The sequence below is a fragment of the Camelus dromedarius genome, chromosome 2 (assembly GCF_036321535.1).
Source record: "Camelus dromedarius isolate mCamDro1 chromosome 2, mCamDro1.pat, whole genome shotgun sequence".
Taxonomy (NCBI): domain Eukaryota; kingdom Metazoa; phylum Chordata; class Mammalia; order Artiodactyla; family Camelidae; genus Camelus; species Camelus dromedarius.
The window spans coordinates 118,564,577-118,584,493 of NC_087437.1; the positions used below are offsets into that span (position 1 = coordinate 118,564,577).

General features: G+C 48.8%; 1 protein-coding gene across 2 annotated transcripts in view; it reads left to right on the top strand.

Annotated features, from left to right (window-relative positions):
- The first annotated feature begins 410 nt into the window (after positions 1-410).
- Positions 411-19,917, top strand: part of BACE2 (beta-secretase 2) — an 82,280-nt gene continuing 62,773 nt past the window's right edge. The window contains exon 1 of one of the 2 annotated variants that reach the window (XM_064476068.1): positions 411-789. In XM_064476068.1, the coding sequence (XP_064332138.1) occupies positions 490-789 (300 nt within the window). In that variant the 5' untranslated portion in view covers positions 411-489. The remainder of the gene's footprint in view (positions 790-19,917) is intronic. The other variant, XM_031459838.2, reaches the window with a different exon arrangement.

Genomic DNA, 19,917 nt, shown 5'->3' on the forward strand with positions numbered 1-19,917 from the left:
TAAGTGTTCCCGAAACTTTCCCCCTGGTATCAGATGAGCCTCGTCACATCCGTTGGCCGCAGCCGGCGGGGCGCGTTCCGAGGAAATTGGGGACTCGAGTTTCCAGGAGAAGAGGCGCGGCCCGAGACAAGTGAGGGTGGCCAGGGCAGACCCGGGTGGACGCGGGCGGACTCCGCGCCCCGCTTTGACCTTGGCCGCGGGGGAGGGGCCCGGCCCCTGCGGGGCAGCCGCCGCCCGCCAGAGGGGGCAGCGGCGACCAACTTGCTTAACTTGGCGCGGGCTGGGGCGGCTCCGGCGCCTCCTCCTCCTCCCGCCGCGCCTCCACCCGGGTCCTCCTCCCATCCGCCGCCGCCGCCGTCGCCGCCGCCGGCCCCGCTGCGCACCCAACCCTGCCCAGCAGCCCCGCGCGCCGCGGAGTCGCTGAGCCCCTGCCACCGGACCAGCCGGGCTGGGCCGGGCCGGGCGCGCCCCCCGGGCCCCGCCGCGGGCATGGGCGCACTGGCCCGGGCGCTGCTGCTGCCGCTGCTAGCCCAGTGGCTCCTGCACACGGCCCCCGCGCTGGCCTTCGCGCCCTTCACGCTGCCTCTCCGGGTGGCCACGGCCATCAGCCGGGGGGCTGCGCCCACCCCTGGGCCCGGACCCCCCGCCGAGCCCCGCGCAGACGGCCTGGCGCTTGCCCTGGAGCCCGCCGGGGGCGCGGCCAACTTCTTGGCCATGGTGGATAACCTGCAGGGGGACTCTGGCCGCGGCTACTACCTGGAGATGCTGATCGGGACCCCTCCGCAGAAGGTAGGTCTGTGGGCGCTCCCCCGCCCACCCGGACCTAGCGCCTTGCAGCCGCGGGCTTTTCGGGGGCTCGTGGGGGCTCCCAGCTATGCCTCCGCTCAGCTTATCGTCGCCCCCAAAGCGGCAGCCGTCCACAGAGAGCACATCTTGGGGACACAGGGGGGCTTGCGGGCCGGGAGCACGGGCGCGCGCACTCGGGACGCCGAGCGGTGGCAGCCCGGCCCCGGGCGCCGCCGGGGGTGTGTGCGAGTGTTTCAGAACTTGTTAGCTCTCGGTGTGGCTGGGCGGCGAGAGACCTGTAACTTAACTCGCTTCTAACGGGATTCCCTTCTGGCATGCGACACTCCTTTCAGCGAGGAGACCGTGCGCTGGGCCCTGGGCGCGATGCTGTGGTTCCCGGGGAAATCACTTGGCGGTAATATTCCCACCCCCCACCCCCATGCTGTCTCATCGCTGAGGAGGCTGGTGGACGGCCTCCAACGGCGCAGTATCCCTTGAAAGGAATTCATACTTAAGCTCAGCTGAAAGCAGCCCTGTCCAGGGATGCCCGCTCGCTCGCTGCGCCCGGAGGGAGCCGCGTTTCCTCGGCGCCACTTTCCTCTCCCGGCGTTGGCTTGTCAGCTTCCTGCGGGCTGGTGCCGCTAACCCCCAGCCTCTCTGCGCGGACCCAGGAGTCTACACACCTGTGCGCAACGTATTGGACGCAGTTCAGGTCCTGGGAAAATTACGGGCTGAACTCGGCTTCCGGGGACCAAGTGATCTCCCAGTGACAAAGTAAAATCAAACAGCTCGCTCATCCCGATTTTTAATTGTAGCATTTTGTGAAGCAAGAAACAAATGTGCCCAGTCTCGGTAATCGTAAGGAAAAAAAATCCTCAGGAGCTGGTTTGGCCCTCCGCCTGCGTCCAAACTACCTAATCCAAGTGTGATCTGAAGTCAGGTTTTTCTTACCAATTGAATACACTGTCTGAAGAAACTTTATTTTAAATATATTTTTAACGTTATCACTTCTGTTTTAATTCAGCTATGATTCCCCCATAAGTAGCACATACTCATGACTTTGGTGTAATTCTAATTAAATTATTCAAGACTTTAAGAGGAAAGACGTGTCACGCTAATCCTTAAAAAAACTCTACTGAGTAACTTCTGTACTTGTTTAATTAGTTTTTTTTTAAAGCCTTGGAAAATGTGTTCGGCTCAAAACTTTTGACTGGAGTTTCCTTTCATGTAAGTGCTGACTCGGGCATCTCCTAGGGTGGCTGGCGGCTGGAGGGCAGAGGGGGTTGGGGGGGGGGAGCAGTCAGCTGAGGAAGCTTAACTTGACCGCAAGATGTGGTGCTGGTAAAAGCTTCCACGTGAGAGCACGCGCTGGTGGCCAGAAGCTAGGACATTTTGCTTTTCACAAGATTTCACACGATGACTGAGGATAAATCTCTCTTTGAGGCCTAAGGATAACCCTTTGAAACAGGCCTTAAATCATTCTCCACTTGGGAAATGTGTGGCTTGATGAAAAACAGCTTGTGTTGATTTTTGAGGAGAAGGGAATTCTCTCCCCTGGAGTAAAGCAGATTTGGGCAGTTCCGGCGCCTAATAAAAGGAGCGCTGATGCCTGCCTCCCTCCAGAGAAGAGAGGACGGGAAAAGGCTTTAAGAAGAATGGAAAAAGATTTCTCTTAGGCAATCGGGGGGAGGAGGGGGGAGGCTTTCCTAAATAATACTTTGTCTTTATTAATTGGTCCATTGACTCTTAATTTCAAATGATGAAGTTTGATGGGGCTGGAGGGATAAATTGGGATTTCAGATCTACACTAATATATATACAAGATAGATAAACAAGCCCCTGCTGTACAGCACAGGGAACTATAGTCAATGTCTTGTAAAACAACCTACAATGAAAAAGAATATGAAAAGGAATATATATGTGTGTATGACTGAATCACTGTGCTGTGCACCAGAAATTAACACAACATTGTAAACTGACTATACTTCAATAATAACAAAATTTTTTTTAAGGTGAAGTTTAATTAAGTAACAGAAGTGTATTGAGTATCTTATGCTGGTATCTTTACCTTGGCCAGGGAAGTAGTTCATTCAAGGTTAGTTCTCAAACATTAGCATGTTTCCAGGGAAGGCTGTTTTTAACAATCCTGATTTAATTTTTACATTTGACAGGAAATGAAATATTCCTTGCCTCCTTCTTGGCCTGATTTAGTAATAAGCTGCTTTATATCAGAATTCATGTATATGCTTTCCAAATGCCTGCTGTAAACTCTCAGCTGTTACTGACAGGAGCCTCAGGAGTCCTTTCTGGCCTGTCTCCCCTGAAATGTCTCTTACCACCAGCCAGGTGTTTGCAGCAGGCAAGAAGAGATGGCCAAGGGGTGACATCTGAACTTGAAGTAACTTTTCCTGCTCTCTTAATGCCCAAGAATCATGCTTATATTCTCTGCTGATCCTCTGAAGCCTAAAATAAAACTTGCTTAGGTGGAGAGAAAAAATGGAATTGTAAATTCAAGCAGTAAATAACCTAGAATCTTTCAAAAACTGAGTAGTAGTCACAGGAAGTGCAGACGGCTCCCCCTTGCTGTGCACTTTATGGGGGGGGTGCTGTCCCTGGGGATCTTCACAATGGCCTCAAGTTCCTACCCCCACTTAGGGGATGGGACAGCTGAAGCTTGGAGAGTTTGAATGACTTTCCTAGGGCAACAGGATAAGAGCGAAAAGAGGGCTCCAGAAATCAAACCCAGGCAGCTGGACTCCAGAACCCAAGTTCTGAATGATCTGGCAGATACCTGCTCCCTTTCCTTCCTCCCTCCTGACTTCTTTTCTTTGGTTTTTGGCCTTAAATTACCCTTTCCAGCCAGAGATCCCTGAACCGTACACCCCCAAGGTGTTAGGAACTTAACTCTCCGAGCCCGGCCATCCCTCCATCTCTCTCCCTTCCTTCAGGGCAATGCTCGCCTTCTTGAAGCGTTGGATCCAGGTGTGCATGGGAGAGAACGCGAGAGAAGCTTCAGCAGGAACCAAGGCCCCGTGTTCCCCACTCTCCCATGGGAAAGGCAACTGTTGGAAATGTGCTTGTTCCCTGAATGCTTTCATCAAGAACAGGGGTCCCTTGTTCTGCCTGACACTCTTCAAGACATTGCAGGCATCTGCCCAGAAGCCTGTGTGTGAGCAGCCTCGCGTTGGCATGGAGATGAGCGCCGGGGCTTTGGTACCATTACATGCCTTCTTTCGAACAGCAGAGAACCAGCGTCTGCTTGAACCGTGTAATTTGGTCTTATTAATAATAATAATGGTGCTCTAAAGTGATTATAATTACAGCAACTTCCATTATTTAAAAAAAAAAGACTTTCATGCTAACACAATAAATTCAACTGAGGAAGCTAAAGGTCTGAGAGTATATACCTTGTAATGGCTTCAGAAAGGCTTTTGGGGTTTCTGTTGAAAGATTTTCTGTTATCTCCACTAATATGGATCAAACAGACATCAAAAACGATTTTTGTATTTAAACATATGAATATAGAGAGCTAACAAATTATTTCAGGGACTCACATTTTAATCCTGCCACATTGTCTTCTTGGTTTCTTAGTACACAATTACCTGGAAGATTTTGGATTGGAAAACAGGTATCCATCATATACAACTTAAAAGTTTGTCTTTTCTGGAATAAGCCATCTAGTGTCTCCAAATTGCATTAAGCTCACTGCAAGGGAGGCTGAAAAAAAGGCCAGCAAGAAGAAATTTGATGGAACAAATTGAGAAGGTAAATGATGAAGGACAAGGAAGAATGGATGACCAGGGTGGAAAGAGCCTGGAAGTCAAAGCTAGGTTCCCACTGGCTCCTTTGGGAGAAAGGCGCCCTCCCTGAGCTCTGGAGCAGTAATTCATCATCAAAGGCCATCCTATGGAGGATGGTGAGAGATGGGAGCCAAGGAGTCTGCTCAAAACAACTTGGAGAGACAGTCTGAGAAATTGTTAACAACTGTATATTATTAGTGAACCTTAATTTCAGGCTTACTGGGTGCTGGGCACCCTGCTAAGCATTTTGTGCAGATCACCTCATTTTATCTTCACAACAGCCCTGGCAAGGACGTACAGTTATATACTTGGTTTTCAGATGGGGAAAAGGAGGCTCAGAGAGGCCAAATAATTTGTTCCCTGGCCACGCTGCTGAGTGGCAGGGCTGGCTTATCAGGTTCGCCGGGCCCACAGTCTGAGCATTTCACATCTTTGCTGCAATTCCAACAGCAGCAACTTTTTTTTTTTTTTTCAAAGAACCACCTGCATTTATCTGTGAATGACCTGGGGGTGTGGTGGGAAGTGTCCTGCAGGGTCCTGGGTCCTAGTGACATCACACATGTGACAGTGGCAGGTGACAGTCTCCCCCTGCTTCCCTGTCCTCATCGGTTGGTGACCTTTTAAGGTTTTATTAGTTGCTTGCGGCTGCTGTAACGAGTAACCACAAACCAGCTGACTTGAAATAGTAGAAATGTACTTTCTCACGGTTCTGGAGGCCAGGAATCCAAAGTCAAGGTGTGGGCAGGGCCGGGATCCCTCTGAAGTCTCTCTGGGAGTTTCCTTCCTGCCTCTTCCAGGTTCTGGTGGCTCCTGGCAGCCCTTGCCCACTACCCAACGCCTACCCCCAACCCCCAGTTCCTCATGTGTGTTTCCTTGTTCAAATTTTCCTCTTCTTATGAGGACGCCAGTCATTGGATCAGGGCTGGTCCTGAGGCATTCTGACCTCACTGTAACTTGATTACTTCTATCGAGGACAGGAACCAGGGTTTAGAATTTCAACATATCTTTTTTGGGGGGAGGGGCATAATTTAACTCACAAGTTCCTTTTAAGTTTCTTATTCTGTGGATTTTTTTTTCTTTCATTCTGTCAATCTTTGAATTGCCGATGGAGGACGGCAATTCAAGTGTAATTTTCATCAGAGGCAGCAGCAAATGGTGGTTTCAGTGCCATGTCAACATGGAGCTGGTGACAAGATAGTGTGTAAGGGGACAAGGCGGGAGGTCGAGGAGGGGAGGTTTTCAGGTTATTTTCTGTATTTTGGTGTCAGTTTCTTCACTAGAGAGTAATCACTTAAGTTTTTAAAAATGTCTTTTTTTTGGAGGGGGGAAGGTAGAGTGCATGCTTAGCATGCACAAGGTCCTGGGTTCAATCCCCAGTACCTCAATTAAAACAAATAAACTTAATTACCCACCCCCCCAAAGAAAATAAACTGTCTTTTGTCACGTTGCATTAATTCTAGAATTGCTGGAAGTATTGTGTAACATGGGAAAAGCCCACTTAGACCAGCTCAGGTCACTGGTATTTAAATTATCTCTGACTCACAAACACTCATGTTGAAGGCTTGTATTTCGTGCTTTGAAAGCTCAGTGAGGCACCCGTCACCGCTTTTTAATCGAATATATCTGATATGAAACACACGCCTTTCCCCTCAGCATGCCCAGCGCGTCTGACATCCGTCTGACTTCCTGTGTTATCGGTAAGGGGCTTAATCTCCTCCCAGCTTCCTGTTTCCTCCACTGATTGCTGAGCCTATTCGAACTAAAGCCAAAAGAGGAGGGTGAAGGGCACCCATCATGCTGATGATCCCTCCTCCCTCGTAGGCTGTGTGGGACCCAAGGAGAGGAGTTTGGAGGCAGGTTTTCTGTCCCCAGCAGGTGCAGTAGCACACCTTGGGGCCTGTTTTACATCTCAGACACTGAATGGAGCAGGCCAAGCCTTTGGCCCCGGATTCAGGATCACCTGGGCTGATGGTGGGGGCTGGTGGCTGCTGACTCTTGTCCTGGCCCCATTTAGGTCCTGTGTGATGGTCAGCAAGACACTTGTCCTTTGAACCTAAGAGCCTCCTTTTAGGACTAACACTTGGCTCCACTGCCGTCTGTCACAGCTTCTTCCCTGCATCCACTCTGTTCTGCTCGCCCAGCGTGAACTCGGTGTTGACCCTGGACTTTATTGTTTGTTAGTGACGACAGATACCACCTGGAAAATGGAACACAACTGTGAGGCAGGTGGCTGGCCCGCCGTGGCTTCTGTGCCTCGTGCATACATGTCCACAGGTGCGCCATCAGTAGGGGCGTGCGTCCCCTATTCTGGGCTAGCGTCCAGGACTGTGGGCACACGGTTGGTTTGGCTGTCAGGTGGCTCCCCTTGTCCTCTCCTCGCCCAAATGGACTATTTGACTTTTTGTCTATTGCTATTTCAATTTTTTATTTTAAAGTTGCTTTTTGGCTCTTGGAATTCTCAAAGAGGTGAAGATACTCTTGGAGCGCTGACATCACGCCATTAAAGAAGTAAAACTAGTAGGTTTGTTTCTGAGTTAGTGCCTGCTACCCAGCCCAGGTCTCAGGTTGGAGGTTTCAAGAGTTTTATTATAGGGCCACCATGTACCCGGACCTCAAGACGCAGTCTCAGCCCTGCCATTTTAGGAAGATGAAGAGGACTGTCTGAAGTGTAACGAAAGTGGTGCCCTGGCCGCCTTCATCATTCGGGCGAGCTGTAAAGGGCAGAAGGAAACCTCTCCTTCCATTTCACACTAGCCTGAGGACGGCAGAGGATGAGGATTTATTCCCCTGGCCTCACTAAGGGTCCCCCGCGCTCCCGCTGCAGACCCGCAGCCCTTCCCAGGCTTGTGCTGAGCATGTTATCTTCTTGGCAGGGGGCTGGGAACCACTTTAGTTTGTCTGCCCTGCAAACCCCCTGCCAGAAGCCAAAGAGAACCACCCAGAAGGCAGCCCCCTCAGAAGGGGCTTGGAGGGGGCTTGGAGGGGAGGGAAGGGTGGGAGGTATTGAATCAAAAAGTTTTTCAGACACAGATGAACTTATTTACAAAACAGAAACAGACTCACAGACATAGGAAATAAACTTATGGTTACTGGTGGGAAAAGGCAGTGGGAAGGGATAAATCGGGAGTTTGGGATTTGCAGATTCTAACTATTGTATATAAAGTAGATAAATAACAGGTTTCTACAGTAGGGCACAGGGAACTATATTAACGTCCTGTGGCAGCCTATAACGAAGAAGAGTATGAAAAGCAATCTACGTGTGTGTGCACGACTGAAGCGTCATGCTGCGCACCACAAAGTGACACAGCGTTGCAGACCGACCACGCCCCAGTTAAAAACAGGTGCTCCAGGGAGCCTGGAGAGGTCAGGCCGGACTTGTTTTCGAGGCAGGACGTTGCTGCTTCGTGAAGGCGGGCGAGGATTCCCGAAGCCGCAGAGGGGCACCCGGAGCCCTGTCACTACCTCAGGCTGCCTCCTGGGGAAGCCCACTAGCTTTTCCCAATCGGAGAGGCCACCAAAGAGCAGGCCGGTCTCTGTGGGTCTCGCAGCTGGGAGGAATCGGGTGTTTCCGGTGCTGATTGTGGAAGCACAGGCTTGCTGCGTACCGGTGTGGGGGAGCAGGTGGTTCAGCCTCCCGGAACCTCAGCTTCCTCGTCTGAAGTTAGGAGATGTGAGCAGGCGACCCGAGACGCCTCGTAGAAGCCCTGCCACTCGGCGACTGTCACCTGGTCTACGTGTGAGCGCTCGCAGTGGCTCTGACCTGCAGCTGCTGTGCGCAGGTGTGGGACCGGGGCCCTGGTAAGATGCAGGGTCTGGTTCAGGGCCTGGCGAGCGGGGAGGGCGGATGCTGCTGGCTGGAAGAGCACGGCCGGAGGCCTTACTTCACAGACCAGTTGGCCGTGGGAAGGACTGAGCACACCTTGTCAGGCGAGTTAAAATACAGATTCCCAAGCCCCGGTCCAGGCTTACCAGGGGAGACAGTCTGCACTGGGGCCTGAGAACCTGCATTTTATTACGGCTCACAACCCGCCCCTCCCCCGCTCAAGCAACGAGCCAGGCCCCAGCCTTTGGATCCTATCTGGGGGCCACCACGGAGGCCAGAGCGTCCTTTGCTGGGTGGTTTCCTGTGCGGAATCAGAATCGGCAGGCGCTTGCGTCTTCCTAAAGGCCGTTGTTTGATTTAGTTTTAAGGAAACCTCTTCCTGCAGCAGACTGTGTTCCAAAAGCTGCCCTGCGCTTGGCAGGTGGGGAGGGGCGGGCGGCAGAGAAGGAGCTCTAAAGCCGTGCTGTTCAGAGTCTCTGGGCCGACTGTGTCCTTTTTAAATTTCCAGTCTGTCCTGGAGCCATAATTTGTAAATCAATAAGCATGCATTACTAGGGAAACGCTGAAAAGACATACAAATACAAGCACCATTTTAAAAATGATTCGATTGAGCGGACATCTCACTTCTCTGTGGCGCTGATCCCCAAAGTTTCTGCCCCCCCCCATCCTGTGGTTACCTTATTGCCAACATGTAACACTTGTTTGTGGCTGGGAGCCTGGCTTGCGGGGCGCACAGCTGTAAAAATTATGCTTGCTCCTTGAGAGGAGTGCAAATTAGAAGTTGTTACAAATGATTCCAGTAACAAATTTGCCTTATTGCGTCCTCTCTTTAGTGGGACAGTGGTTACTTCCCCTAAAACACAAAAGGGAAATATGAGTGTTGGGTCCTCTGCTTCCAGCCCTCTTACGAGGGGGTGGGTACAGAGCTTTACCCCAGGGGAAGCAAGTAAATCTAACTCAGTGGTTCCTCACTCAGGGAAGTTGTGTCCTTCAGGGGACACTGGGCACTCTGCAGACATTCCTGGTTGTTACCATTTGGGTGGTGCCACTGGCATCTAATGGATGGAGGCCGGGGACACTGCTGGACATCCTACAAAGCACAGGACAGAGCCCCTCCCCCAATAAAGGATTACCTGCTCGCCCATGTCAGCAGTACCAAGGCACCGGGGGCCCAGCACTCTGACTCAGCTGGCCGGGAGCGGCGCCCGGAGCGGGAGGGAGACTGTCTGTCAGCAGCACCTGTGGGTGCGAGTGGGCAGTGTCAGCGTGTCTCCCCTGATGTTTATAGTTCTGTCCTGTTCTTCTTGCCAGATGCAGTAAGCAAGGCACTTCTAACTCGGGTGATTGGGGATTAAAGAATGAAAGAATTTTGAACTAGACGCAAATGATGAACATGCTTTATTCCTCCTTTCAGCGTACTTATTAAGCACCTACTGTATGCCAGACCCTAATCTAAGCCCTGGGACTCAACAGCCAACTAGACAAAGATGGCCATTGCCTTTTTGAGAACTGATGTGCTTGTTGGGAAGACAGATTGTAAGGAAAGTGAACAGAATTTCAGGTCGGTGCTGTGAGGCTGCACAGCCTGGTGGTGATGGGTGTCAGTGAACGCCGTGTTGGAAAGGGTGGTTCCAGAAGACCTCTCTGAGCAGGTGCAGTTTGAGCTGTGAGTAGCAGGAGGGAAAGACCTCCCTTGAGCAGCTGGGGGCCCCGTGTTCCAGGATGAAGCCAGGCAGGTGAAGGCTACAGCCTGGAGGGCACACAGCGCCAGCACCAGGGGCTGCGGAGATCGGCTCTGACATGCCTGGTTTTCGGAGCAGCTCCTTTGAAAATTGTGCTTTGAGATGAGATTTATCAGAACAAAGGCCTTGCAAAGGGTGAAAACTTCATGCCCCAAGCTTATTGGCCATGTCTGTGCAGAGTGTGAGGGGTCAGGGGAGGGGAGTAAAATCCGGGAGAGTTTCTGAATTAGGAAAATTAAAGTCAGGGTGCCTGGGAAGGTGGGGTGCAGGAGACGGCTTAGACTTGTATCCTGGGTTGGGCTCCCCCAGAAACAGACTTAGATGAGGATGCGAGTTGGGGGCTGCCTTGGGAGGTGGTCCCAGGAATCTTGTGCAGCGATGGGGCAGTGACAGGAGGGGAAGTGTGGATGACAGAGAGGTTACGGGTGTGAGCAGTGGGCTCCATCCCCTGGGATCTCTGAGAGGGAATAGTGCCTGGGCTCAGCCGTCCCAGCTGAAGGACAAAGGAGCTGGGCATTTATCATCCACTCCTGTCCGTCCTGGGTGAGGCCCAGGGAAGCCAGCAGGCAGAGTCCCAGGAGGCTTCGGGGTCATGAGTACAGAATTGTTGCCCATGGCATCTTTCTGTCTGGAACCATGGCTGGCACAGGCTAGGCTAATATCTGAAGAATAAAAGAATGATTACTCTCTACCACTGAATGCATTTGAGAGCATCATTTTAGTCCAGGAGTCCCAAAACAGGGTTTCACAGCTCTGCTTTAAAATCCCAACTTCCTAGGGCGTTCCAGAATCTAACTTCCGAAAGCCTCTGTGAGTCAGTCCCGAGTGAGCCTCTCATGGCTGTGCGCGCACTTTGAACTTTTTTCTGGAAGAGGAAGATGGGAGGTGCAGGCACTGAGAGAAAATGGTTAGGGGCGGGGGGCAAAGGGAGATTTTGTTTGAGGTTAAAAACAACCACAAAACCTCCTTTGAAGATCGAATGCTCTGAACATAAGGATTTTCAAAACCTTTGGAATGGCTGGCGCCTTGTGATGTGGAAGAGCTGTGCAGCCAAGGTCACAAGACTGTCAAGTCCCCGACGCACGGACACTTCAGGCAATTGAACCCATAACCATGTTCATCAAAGTGTGGCTACCATAGCTCCGGCATGCGTGAGGTGCTACTATCTAGCTCAGCTCTTCAGTATGCACAGATTTCAAGCACAGATGAAATATTTTTTATCGTCCTTTGATCAGTAAGTGTATGTACAGTTTGGCGCATTCACCCTGTGGGACATGGGTGACTTCTCCCCCCTCTTCTTGCTTGAACCCCCAAATAGGAGACACTGCAGTGCCCACTGGGCTGGGCTGTTTGTAGAGGTGGAGTCCCCGCCTTCCCCTCCACATATGAGCAGGTGCTGCACTTGGAGCCTGTTCATCCCTGTCTCTGTGAACACCTGCCTCGTGGTTCTGGGTTTATGAGCCATGAGGTTGAACAGAGGACTGAAAACTCCCAGTATTTGTGTCCAGACCTCGAGGGAGGCAGGGACCTGCTGAACCTCAAATCTGAGCCTCATGCTCTAACCCAGCTTCACCAGAGCTCTGCAGGGGGGTCCTGGGGGGTCACACAGCCAGTGGTCACTGGTGCCCTCTTTCTCATTGCCTGCAGTTCCTTAGGTCTGCACCACCTCGGATCCCCACCTAAGAGTGAGTGTAGACACGGAAACTGGCACTCCTGGGTCCTCTGGCCAAAAGCACCTTCACGTATCCCTCAGAGTCTTTTTTAGATTGGAGTGTAGCTGAGTTACGATATTACATTAGTTTCAGGTGTACAGCATAGTGATTCAGTATTTTTACAGGTTATACTCCACTTAAACTTACTACAAGATAATTAGGCTATAATTCCCTGTGCTATGCAACATGTCCTGTTGCTTATCTATTTTATACACAGTAGTTTGTGTCTCTTAATCCCCTCCCCTTCCCTCTTTTGTTATATACATTCATTTAATTTTTAGATTTCACATTTAATCTATAAGCATATCATATAGTGTTTGTCTTTTTCTGATTTATTTCACTGAACATAATATTCTCCAGTTCCATCTTCATTGCTGCAAATGGCAGAATTTCATTCTTTTTTATATGGTTGAGTAATACTACATTACGTGTGTGTGTGTGTGTGTGTGTGTGTGTGTGTGTGTGTGTGTAGACACCATATCTTCTTTATCCATTCGTCTGTTGATGGACACTTGGGTTGCTTCCATATCTTGGCTATTGTAATAATGCTGCAATGAACATTGGGGTTCCTTTTGTACCTTTTCAAATTACTGGGGTTTTTTTCTTTGGATATATACCTAGGAGTGTATGGCTCATATGATAGTTCTATTTTTATTTTTTGAAGAACCTTCATACTGTTTTCCATAGTGACTGCACCAAGTTACATTCCCATCAACAGTGTAAGATGATTTCCTTTTCTCTACATCCTCACCAGTTTGTTATTTGTAGATTTTTTGATGATAGCCATTCTGACAGTTGTAAAGTGATACCTCATTTAGTCTGCATTTTTAATCAATTATCAATGTTGAGCATCTTTTCCTATTAGCCATCTGTATGTCTTCCTTGGAAAAATGCCTATTCAAGTCTTTCCGTCTTTTGACTGGGTTGTTTTTGGTATTGAATTGTAGGAACATTTTATATATTTTGGATATTAATCCCTTATTGATCGTATCATTTGCAAATATTTTCTCGCATTCCAAGGGTTGTCCTTTCTTTTTGTCAGTGGTTTCATTTGCTGTGCAAAAACTTTTAAGTTTAATTAGGCCCTATTAAGTTTATTTTTGCTTTTACTTCTTTTACCTCAGGAGACAGATCCAAAAAAATATCACTATGATTTATTTCAAGGAGTGTTCTGCCTGTGTTCTCTTCTTGAAGTTTTATGGTTTCAGTTCTTATATGTAAGTCTTTAAGCCACTTTGAGTTTACTTTTGTGTATGGTGTGAGAGAATGTTCTAATCGCGTTCTTTCGCAGGCGGCTGTCCAGTTCTCCCAGCGCCACTCATTGAAGAGACTGTCGTGTCTCCATTGCATGTTCTTGCCTGCTTTGTCGTAGGTTAATTGCCCTCAGGTGTGGGGCTTATTCCTGGGCTCTGTGCTCTACTGTGTTGAGCTATGAGTCCCTTTCTGTGCCAGCTCCGTGCTATGTTGATTACTGTAACTTCGCAATATAGTCTGAAGTCTGAGAGGGTGATACTTCCAGCTTTGTTCTCTTTTCTCAAGATTGCTTTGGCAATTTAGGGTCTTTTTTGGTTCCGTATGAATTTTAGGATTATTTGTTCTAGTTCTGTGAAAAATGACATGGGTACTTTGACAGGGGTTGCGGTAAGTCTGTAGATTGCCTTGGGTAGTGTGGCCATTTTAACAATATCGATTCTTACAGTCCAAGAGCATGGGGTAACTTTCGATATCTTTGTATCATTTTCAGTTTCCTTCATCAGCGTCTTACAGTTTTCAGAGTACAGGTCTTTCCGTTCCTTGGTTAAGTTGATTCCTAGGTATTTTATTCTTTTTGATTGACTTTAGAAGGGGTTTTTTTGTTTTTTTTTTTTTTTTACTTTCTCTGTCTGATGGTTCATTATTAGTGTACAGGAAAGCACAGGTATCTATATATTAATCTTGTATCCTGCAACCTTGCTGAGTTCATTTATTAGTTCTACTAGATTTTTGGTGGAGACGTTAGGGTTTTCTGTATAAAGTACTTTCAGAGTCTTGAAGCTATTTTTACATAGTCTTACTGCCTTGATGCTGTTGGTCAGCCTGATGAAATTCTGGTTTCTAATTTTTCTATATGAACTGTGTATGAACTACGTATGAGATACTGTGAATGCGAAATTATTAGACCTGGTATTCTGAACTTTCATGAAGGTGTCTTTTTCTGTTGTTCTTAGGCTGGATGCTTGGTGAGTCTTTTCAGTCTGGGGTTTCATGATGCTCAGTTTCAAGAAATTTTCTAGTAATTGTGCTCTTTTGGACCTCCTGTTCAGATGTTGGACCTTCTCTGTGTGTAGGCAGGGTGTGGAGTATATTTTCATTACTTATGTCTGTCTCTAGTTTTTGAAACATGACAATGGTGAGGATTCTGTTACCTGGTCTGTGTGGGTATTTTCAGTTAGCTGATCAAACTCACACACCTTCCCAACTCACTTCTCTCTCGCCTGAATCATTTCACTGAAACGTCCTTTGTGATTAAGGGCATAGCTAACCATGGGCTAGGGGACCTAAATGGGGTTCTCCTGGGAGATTTCAGGGAAAGCTTATGTTTGCCTGATAAAACTGGCAGGTATGGCTGGGATTATAATTTCTCCTCCTTCCTGCCTTTGATGAAAATGCAAGGCCTTCAACCAGGGCAGCCAAATTCTGACCTTGAAAGAGAGGTCAGGGGAGCAGCAGGGAGCTGACACTGACTTTCCTTGATATGTTGATCTGATACCAACTGTCTCTAGAGACTTCTTGATGTGGAGAAAAATAAATCCTTTCTCATTTGAGCCACTCTAAATCTAGTTTTATGTTTTACTTGCAGCCAAAAACATTCCAAATGATGTATTACTGAGTCTAAACTCGTCCTGCTCGGCACACAACAGACCAGTAAATCAGGAGACGAGGTGTCAGGACAAGAAATAGCGACTTTATCAGAAACAGGGCACAGGGTTAAAGTCAAAGGAACAGATCTGCTATGGAGTCTGATTTGTTCTTCTCTATTACATTATCATCCTGCCTTTGGAAAAAAGTAATAGCTTAATAGTAGTTTAAAAATAGTCCAAGGCAATTTGCCCTTATTTTCCTGTCCTTGAACCCTCCCGAGAAGAGAAGGGCAAGTGTTAAAGTCCTGTCACTGTTGTCTTTGTTGCTGTTTTTGGCCAGGTGCTTATTTCCAGTGGACAAGGTATGTCCTTGATACAGGAATCTAGACTTTGGTCACCACAGAAGGAACCCCACAGGAGAGGACAACCAGAGGGAGTTTGTACGGGGTAGATCAGGAGTCAGCATTCTAAGCTCCATGGGCCAGATCTCCCTGTTTTGTAAATAAGGTTTAATTGGAACACGGCCATTGTGTTTGTTCACAGGTCGTCTGTGGCTGTTTCATACCACGGTGGTGGAATTGAGCGCGTGAGATGGTCACCATATTGCCAAAGCCTAAGATACTGACTAGCTGGCTGTTTGTGGAAAAAGTCTATTGACCTCTATTGGCCTTGCATTTTCGTTGGGTTGGGCTTTCAGGTGCTAGAAACTAAGGGGAGAGTGGCAAGTGGCCAGCTGGCCAGCAGTGGTTCTGCCCACATCAGGAAGCTGCAGGTGGGAGCCGTCCATGGTGGGGGAGGGAGGACAGTGGCTCTGAGGAGCCCACTGCACACCCCACAAGAGGAAGGTTTAGCACATAGACATCCAGAGTCTACCAACCACAAGTCAAATAAGCACATTCCTGCCCCTTCCCTCTCCAGTCCCCCTGTTCCAGTCCTGGAGAAATCAGAGGCATCGTTGTGGTTAAGGTGGGGAGACAGAAGTAAATCCGACCACACCTCCCTTCCCCTCTGTAGCGCTGATCCTAAGGTAGGCTCATTATATTGGATGCCAGCTAGAAGCTTCGATGTTAAGTAGGACTGGACTTACACAATACCTAAAAATAAATGTGCTGCCCCAAAGCTATTGGAAAAATAGAGCTTTGCCCAAGGTTTCATTCAAAGAAGGGGAAGAGCAATCTACAGAGCTCGTTTGAAGGCATTTGTATGACAAGAGAAAGTTCTATTAAAATGTTATCCCATCATACAAAGGCTACAGAGAAGAGTTTGGAAATGTCTAGGCAAGTTTATATGCATTTATCCTTTGACTCAGAAATCCACTCCTAGGAATTTACATAAAAGTTATATTGGGCAAAAAACATGAAAAGCAATTCACAGGGCTATTCTTTGTAATGCTACTTGTAATAGCAAATGATTGGAAACAACCCAAATGCTCATGGAATGTGGACTCAGCGAGTGAACCATGGCACGTCTGCACCAAGGCACTCGAGGCAGCTGCAGACAGATGAGGACGGTCTTAAAAAACTTCAAGTGAGGACAGCAAGGGGGAGGAAAGACGGGACAGCGTGCGTTTAAGAAAGAAGATCCAGTGTGCGCAGGTACGTCTCGCTCGCGCGTGTCCAGGTCAGACGTCTCCAAGGTTGGGCAGATGCTGCAGCCGAGCGAGCGCAGCCTCTGCTCCCACACACGCTCCCTCTCTCTTCCAGCCGCCACCACGGTTTTCAGGCTTCAGCACGCCATCAGTCTGGTTTGTTTTTAAAAACAAGGCTTCTGACAGTGACTTACGTGCTTTTGTTTCCCAGAAATCCCCAGGTCCAGATTAGCTGACTTACTGAGATTACAGGTGGATGTCTGCATCACGCTACTTCGTAGATACTGAAAAAATACTAGATACAATTAAAGCATGCCCTTTAAGGGGATCTTCTAACACTGAGTGGAAAACACAGCTTTGCAACAGGAACTCCTATGTATGGAGAGTCTTTTGAAGATGGTATCTTTACATGTTTCTGTCATTTTTTGGTTTCTACCAAAAATGATATCAGTTTGTTACCTGTGAAGACAGTTTTGAACCCTTAAGCTGAATTTTCTACCTGGGTAAAAGTCTTCCAGAGAGTTTCAGCTGTTTGAGAAAAATAACAAACTCAAGATGAGTTGTCCCGTCTGGTTAGTTTGCTGGAGCTACTGATGGACATTAAGGAAGATGAAAGGTTACCACTCACTCTCCCCATTTTACAGATGAGTGAGCAGAGGCACAGACAGTGACATCCCTGAGGCAGCACACTGCATGGGGACAGAGCCAGGATATGAAAACGGGTCTGCTGGTCCCAGGTCACATGCTCTGAACCAGTTCACCAAGCTGCCTCTTAGCACATAAGTGCTGGATATACACATGTACAGGGGTTGAGTACTCAGAAATATTTTCCTTGATGGGGCAGTTCATTCTCAAATTTCCAGCATCACTCATCTGTGAGAATTCAGGAACCTTGTAAGGAACCGTGGGCCTGGTTTGATCTGAGAGAAACTGCGTGTTGCTGAACTGAGTCAGTGTGTTTGGTCCTCGGGTGAGTGTCTAGCAGATTTCACCGCCATCTCCTCCAGCTCTGGATTTGGACGACCATGATTGCGTGTCTACAGGGTCTCAGATGGAAGCTGTGATTGACAGGATCTCAGGGCCTTGTCCCTGCACCGCACTGGCCTGGCCCCCTGTTATGGGTTGAATTGTGTCCCCCAAATCCGTATGTTGAAACCCCGATCCCCAGGATTGCAGAATGTGACTGCATTTGGAGATGTGGAGATGGGACCTTTAAAGAGGAATGAAGTTAAAGTGAGGCCATGAGGGTGGCCCTAATCCCATCTGACCAGTGTCCTTATAGGCAGAGATAAGAACACATGTGGAAACACCAGGGGGGCCCGAGAAACCAACCCTTCTGGCATCTGGGACCTCCAGCCCCCAGAACTGAGAAAATGAATTTCTGAGGTCTGATGGGGGGAAGAATGCATATGACCACCCCACCAACTCAGATTCCATGAGTTTCTGGTGTCCAAGGCCCCCCACCCCTCCCATCGCATATCACCCAACATTCTGTGTTGGCAGGAGGCGGGGCAGGTCATCTGGGATGGAACTGTCCCTCTGCTGTAAGAACCTACCTAGCCTTATTTTCTGGACCACAAAAAATTCTCGTCTTAAGTCTTTTGTTCTTCAATATATGAATGTTAACATGACAGCAACACACTGGACACCCCCCACCGTGTGCCAGGACCCATTCAGTTCTTACCCCACTGAAGGTAGACTTAAGAGAAACACAGTTAATAGAGTTAAGTTTGTTTTTCACAAATCAAGACACATCCACTTGGGGCAAAATCGTGACATTCAAGTAAATTAGAAAATTATGGCTTCTTTCATTGCCAGTTTTCCAGAGGCCAAGACCATCTAGCTGCCTGCCCTTCTGAGCACTTGAAACGAAAAGAATTGGGATGTTTTGTGCAAAACCTGGCACTTAAGAGTCTGAGGCTTTCGGCTGTGACTCTTACGGCCTCACCTCTGTCTGGGCAAGTTCATTGATCTCAGACCTGGCAGCCTCCTCCGGGGAGAGAAGATTTAAGACGGAGCAGCTCAAATCTCCATGTGGTCCAGAAACCAAGAGGTGTAATGGGTGCTCTTGTTAGGAGCATATTAACGCTCTGGTGAGGCTGCAAGGCTCTGCGGGTAAATCAGAGCTCAGGAAACTGTGCAGGGAAATTTTTTTTTCCCAAAGTCTTACACTCATTTTTTTAAATTTTATTTTTTATTGAAGTGTAGTCGATTTGTAATGTCAGTTTCAGGTGGACAGCAAAGGGATTCAGTTATACATGTACATACATACAAGTTTTTTCAGATTCTTTTCCACTACAGGGTATCATAAGACATTGAATATGGTTCCCTGTGCTGTACAGTAGGTCCTTGTTTATCTATTTTGTACCTAGTAGGAGTGTGTATCTGCTAACCCCAAACTCCTAATTTGCCCCTCCCCCCTTCCCCACTGGTAACCATAGTTTGTTTCTTACACTCACCTCCGAAGGGGATCTGTTTTGTCAGCCGAGGAGCTCAAGTTTGAGTTAATTTTGGCAGTTTCAAACAGTAATCAATGTCTTCCAAACTCGCAAGCCCAGCATTTTTTAGGATTATTGTCAGCGATGAAACCTTGATGATCTTAAGCCTTGGGCCGGATGCTGACGGTTAGAGGCCCTGGCCGGGCGGAGCAGGTGTGCGGGAGAGCTGAGAAGGCCGTACCACGGGCAGGGCCCTTCTCTGCGCGACGCTGGCTTCTCTCTAGTTTCTAGTGTTTTAGGGGGTCGTGAAGTCGTGCAGTAGTTTTCACTGTGATTGTTTTCACAGACCTTTGTGCTGAGTGGGCGGTGTGACCGCAAGTCAGCGCTGGGTGTGTGCACCACGGCGCGGGCAGTGTTTAGTTGCCGTGTTTGGACATTGATAATTAGATGATTGATCAGTGGATTGTTGGAAGGTGGTATGAAGGCTGGGTATGTATTTTGTTTAATTCATTATTTTCAAATTTTATTGGACGTCGTTAATTTTTCATTTTGCGGGGGGAGGGAATTAGGTTTTTTGATTTATTTACTTCTTTCAACAGAGGCACCGGGGATTGAACCCAGCACCTCATCCGTGCTAAGCGCGCTCTACCCCTGAGCTCTGCCCTCCCCCGGGATGTTTACTGTAAATGGGACTCTGAGAAGCTACTGTGGTGGGGAAGGAGCAGGAGGTCATGTCACATGACCAATTCTTGGAAGATTCCAGGGAGATGCACATCCCGCCCCCTCCCCCCACCCCCCGCCAGGGGAGGGGCGCCATCGACTCTGTGGAGGCACACCCTCCCACCCTTCAGAGAGCCCATCAGCTGCCTCACGGGGCGCTGCTGCAGAGGGCAGGCTGGGTCCGCCGGGAAGCAGTGGGAACGGGGGACTATTTAGCCGACAGGAAGCTCCCCGAGGACCGGCACCAAGTCCCTCTTGCTAACCCTCCATCCCAGGATGGCGTACCACACCTGGCACAGGGGAGGTCCTCAAAAATATTTGCTGAATTAACCTCAGAAAGGAAGCGCATTCCAGAATCACTGCCCTGAGCCTCTGACAAGCGAGGGCACAGGGCAGTGAGCCTCCCATCACTGCGGCGTTGGGCGGAAAGGCGGCTGCCCGTCAGGGCGGTCCTGACAGCAGTGCCAC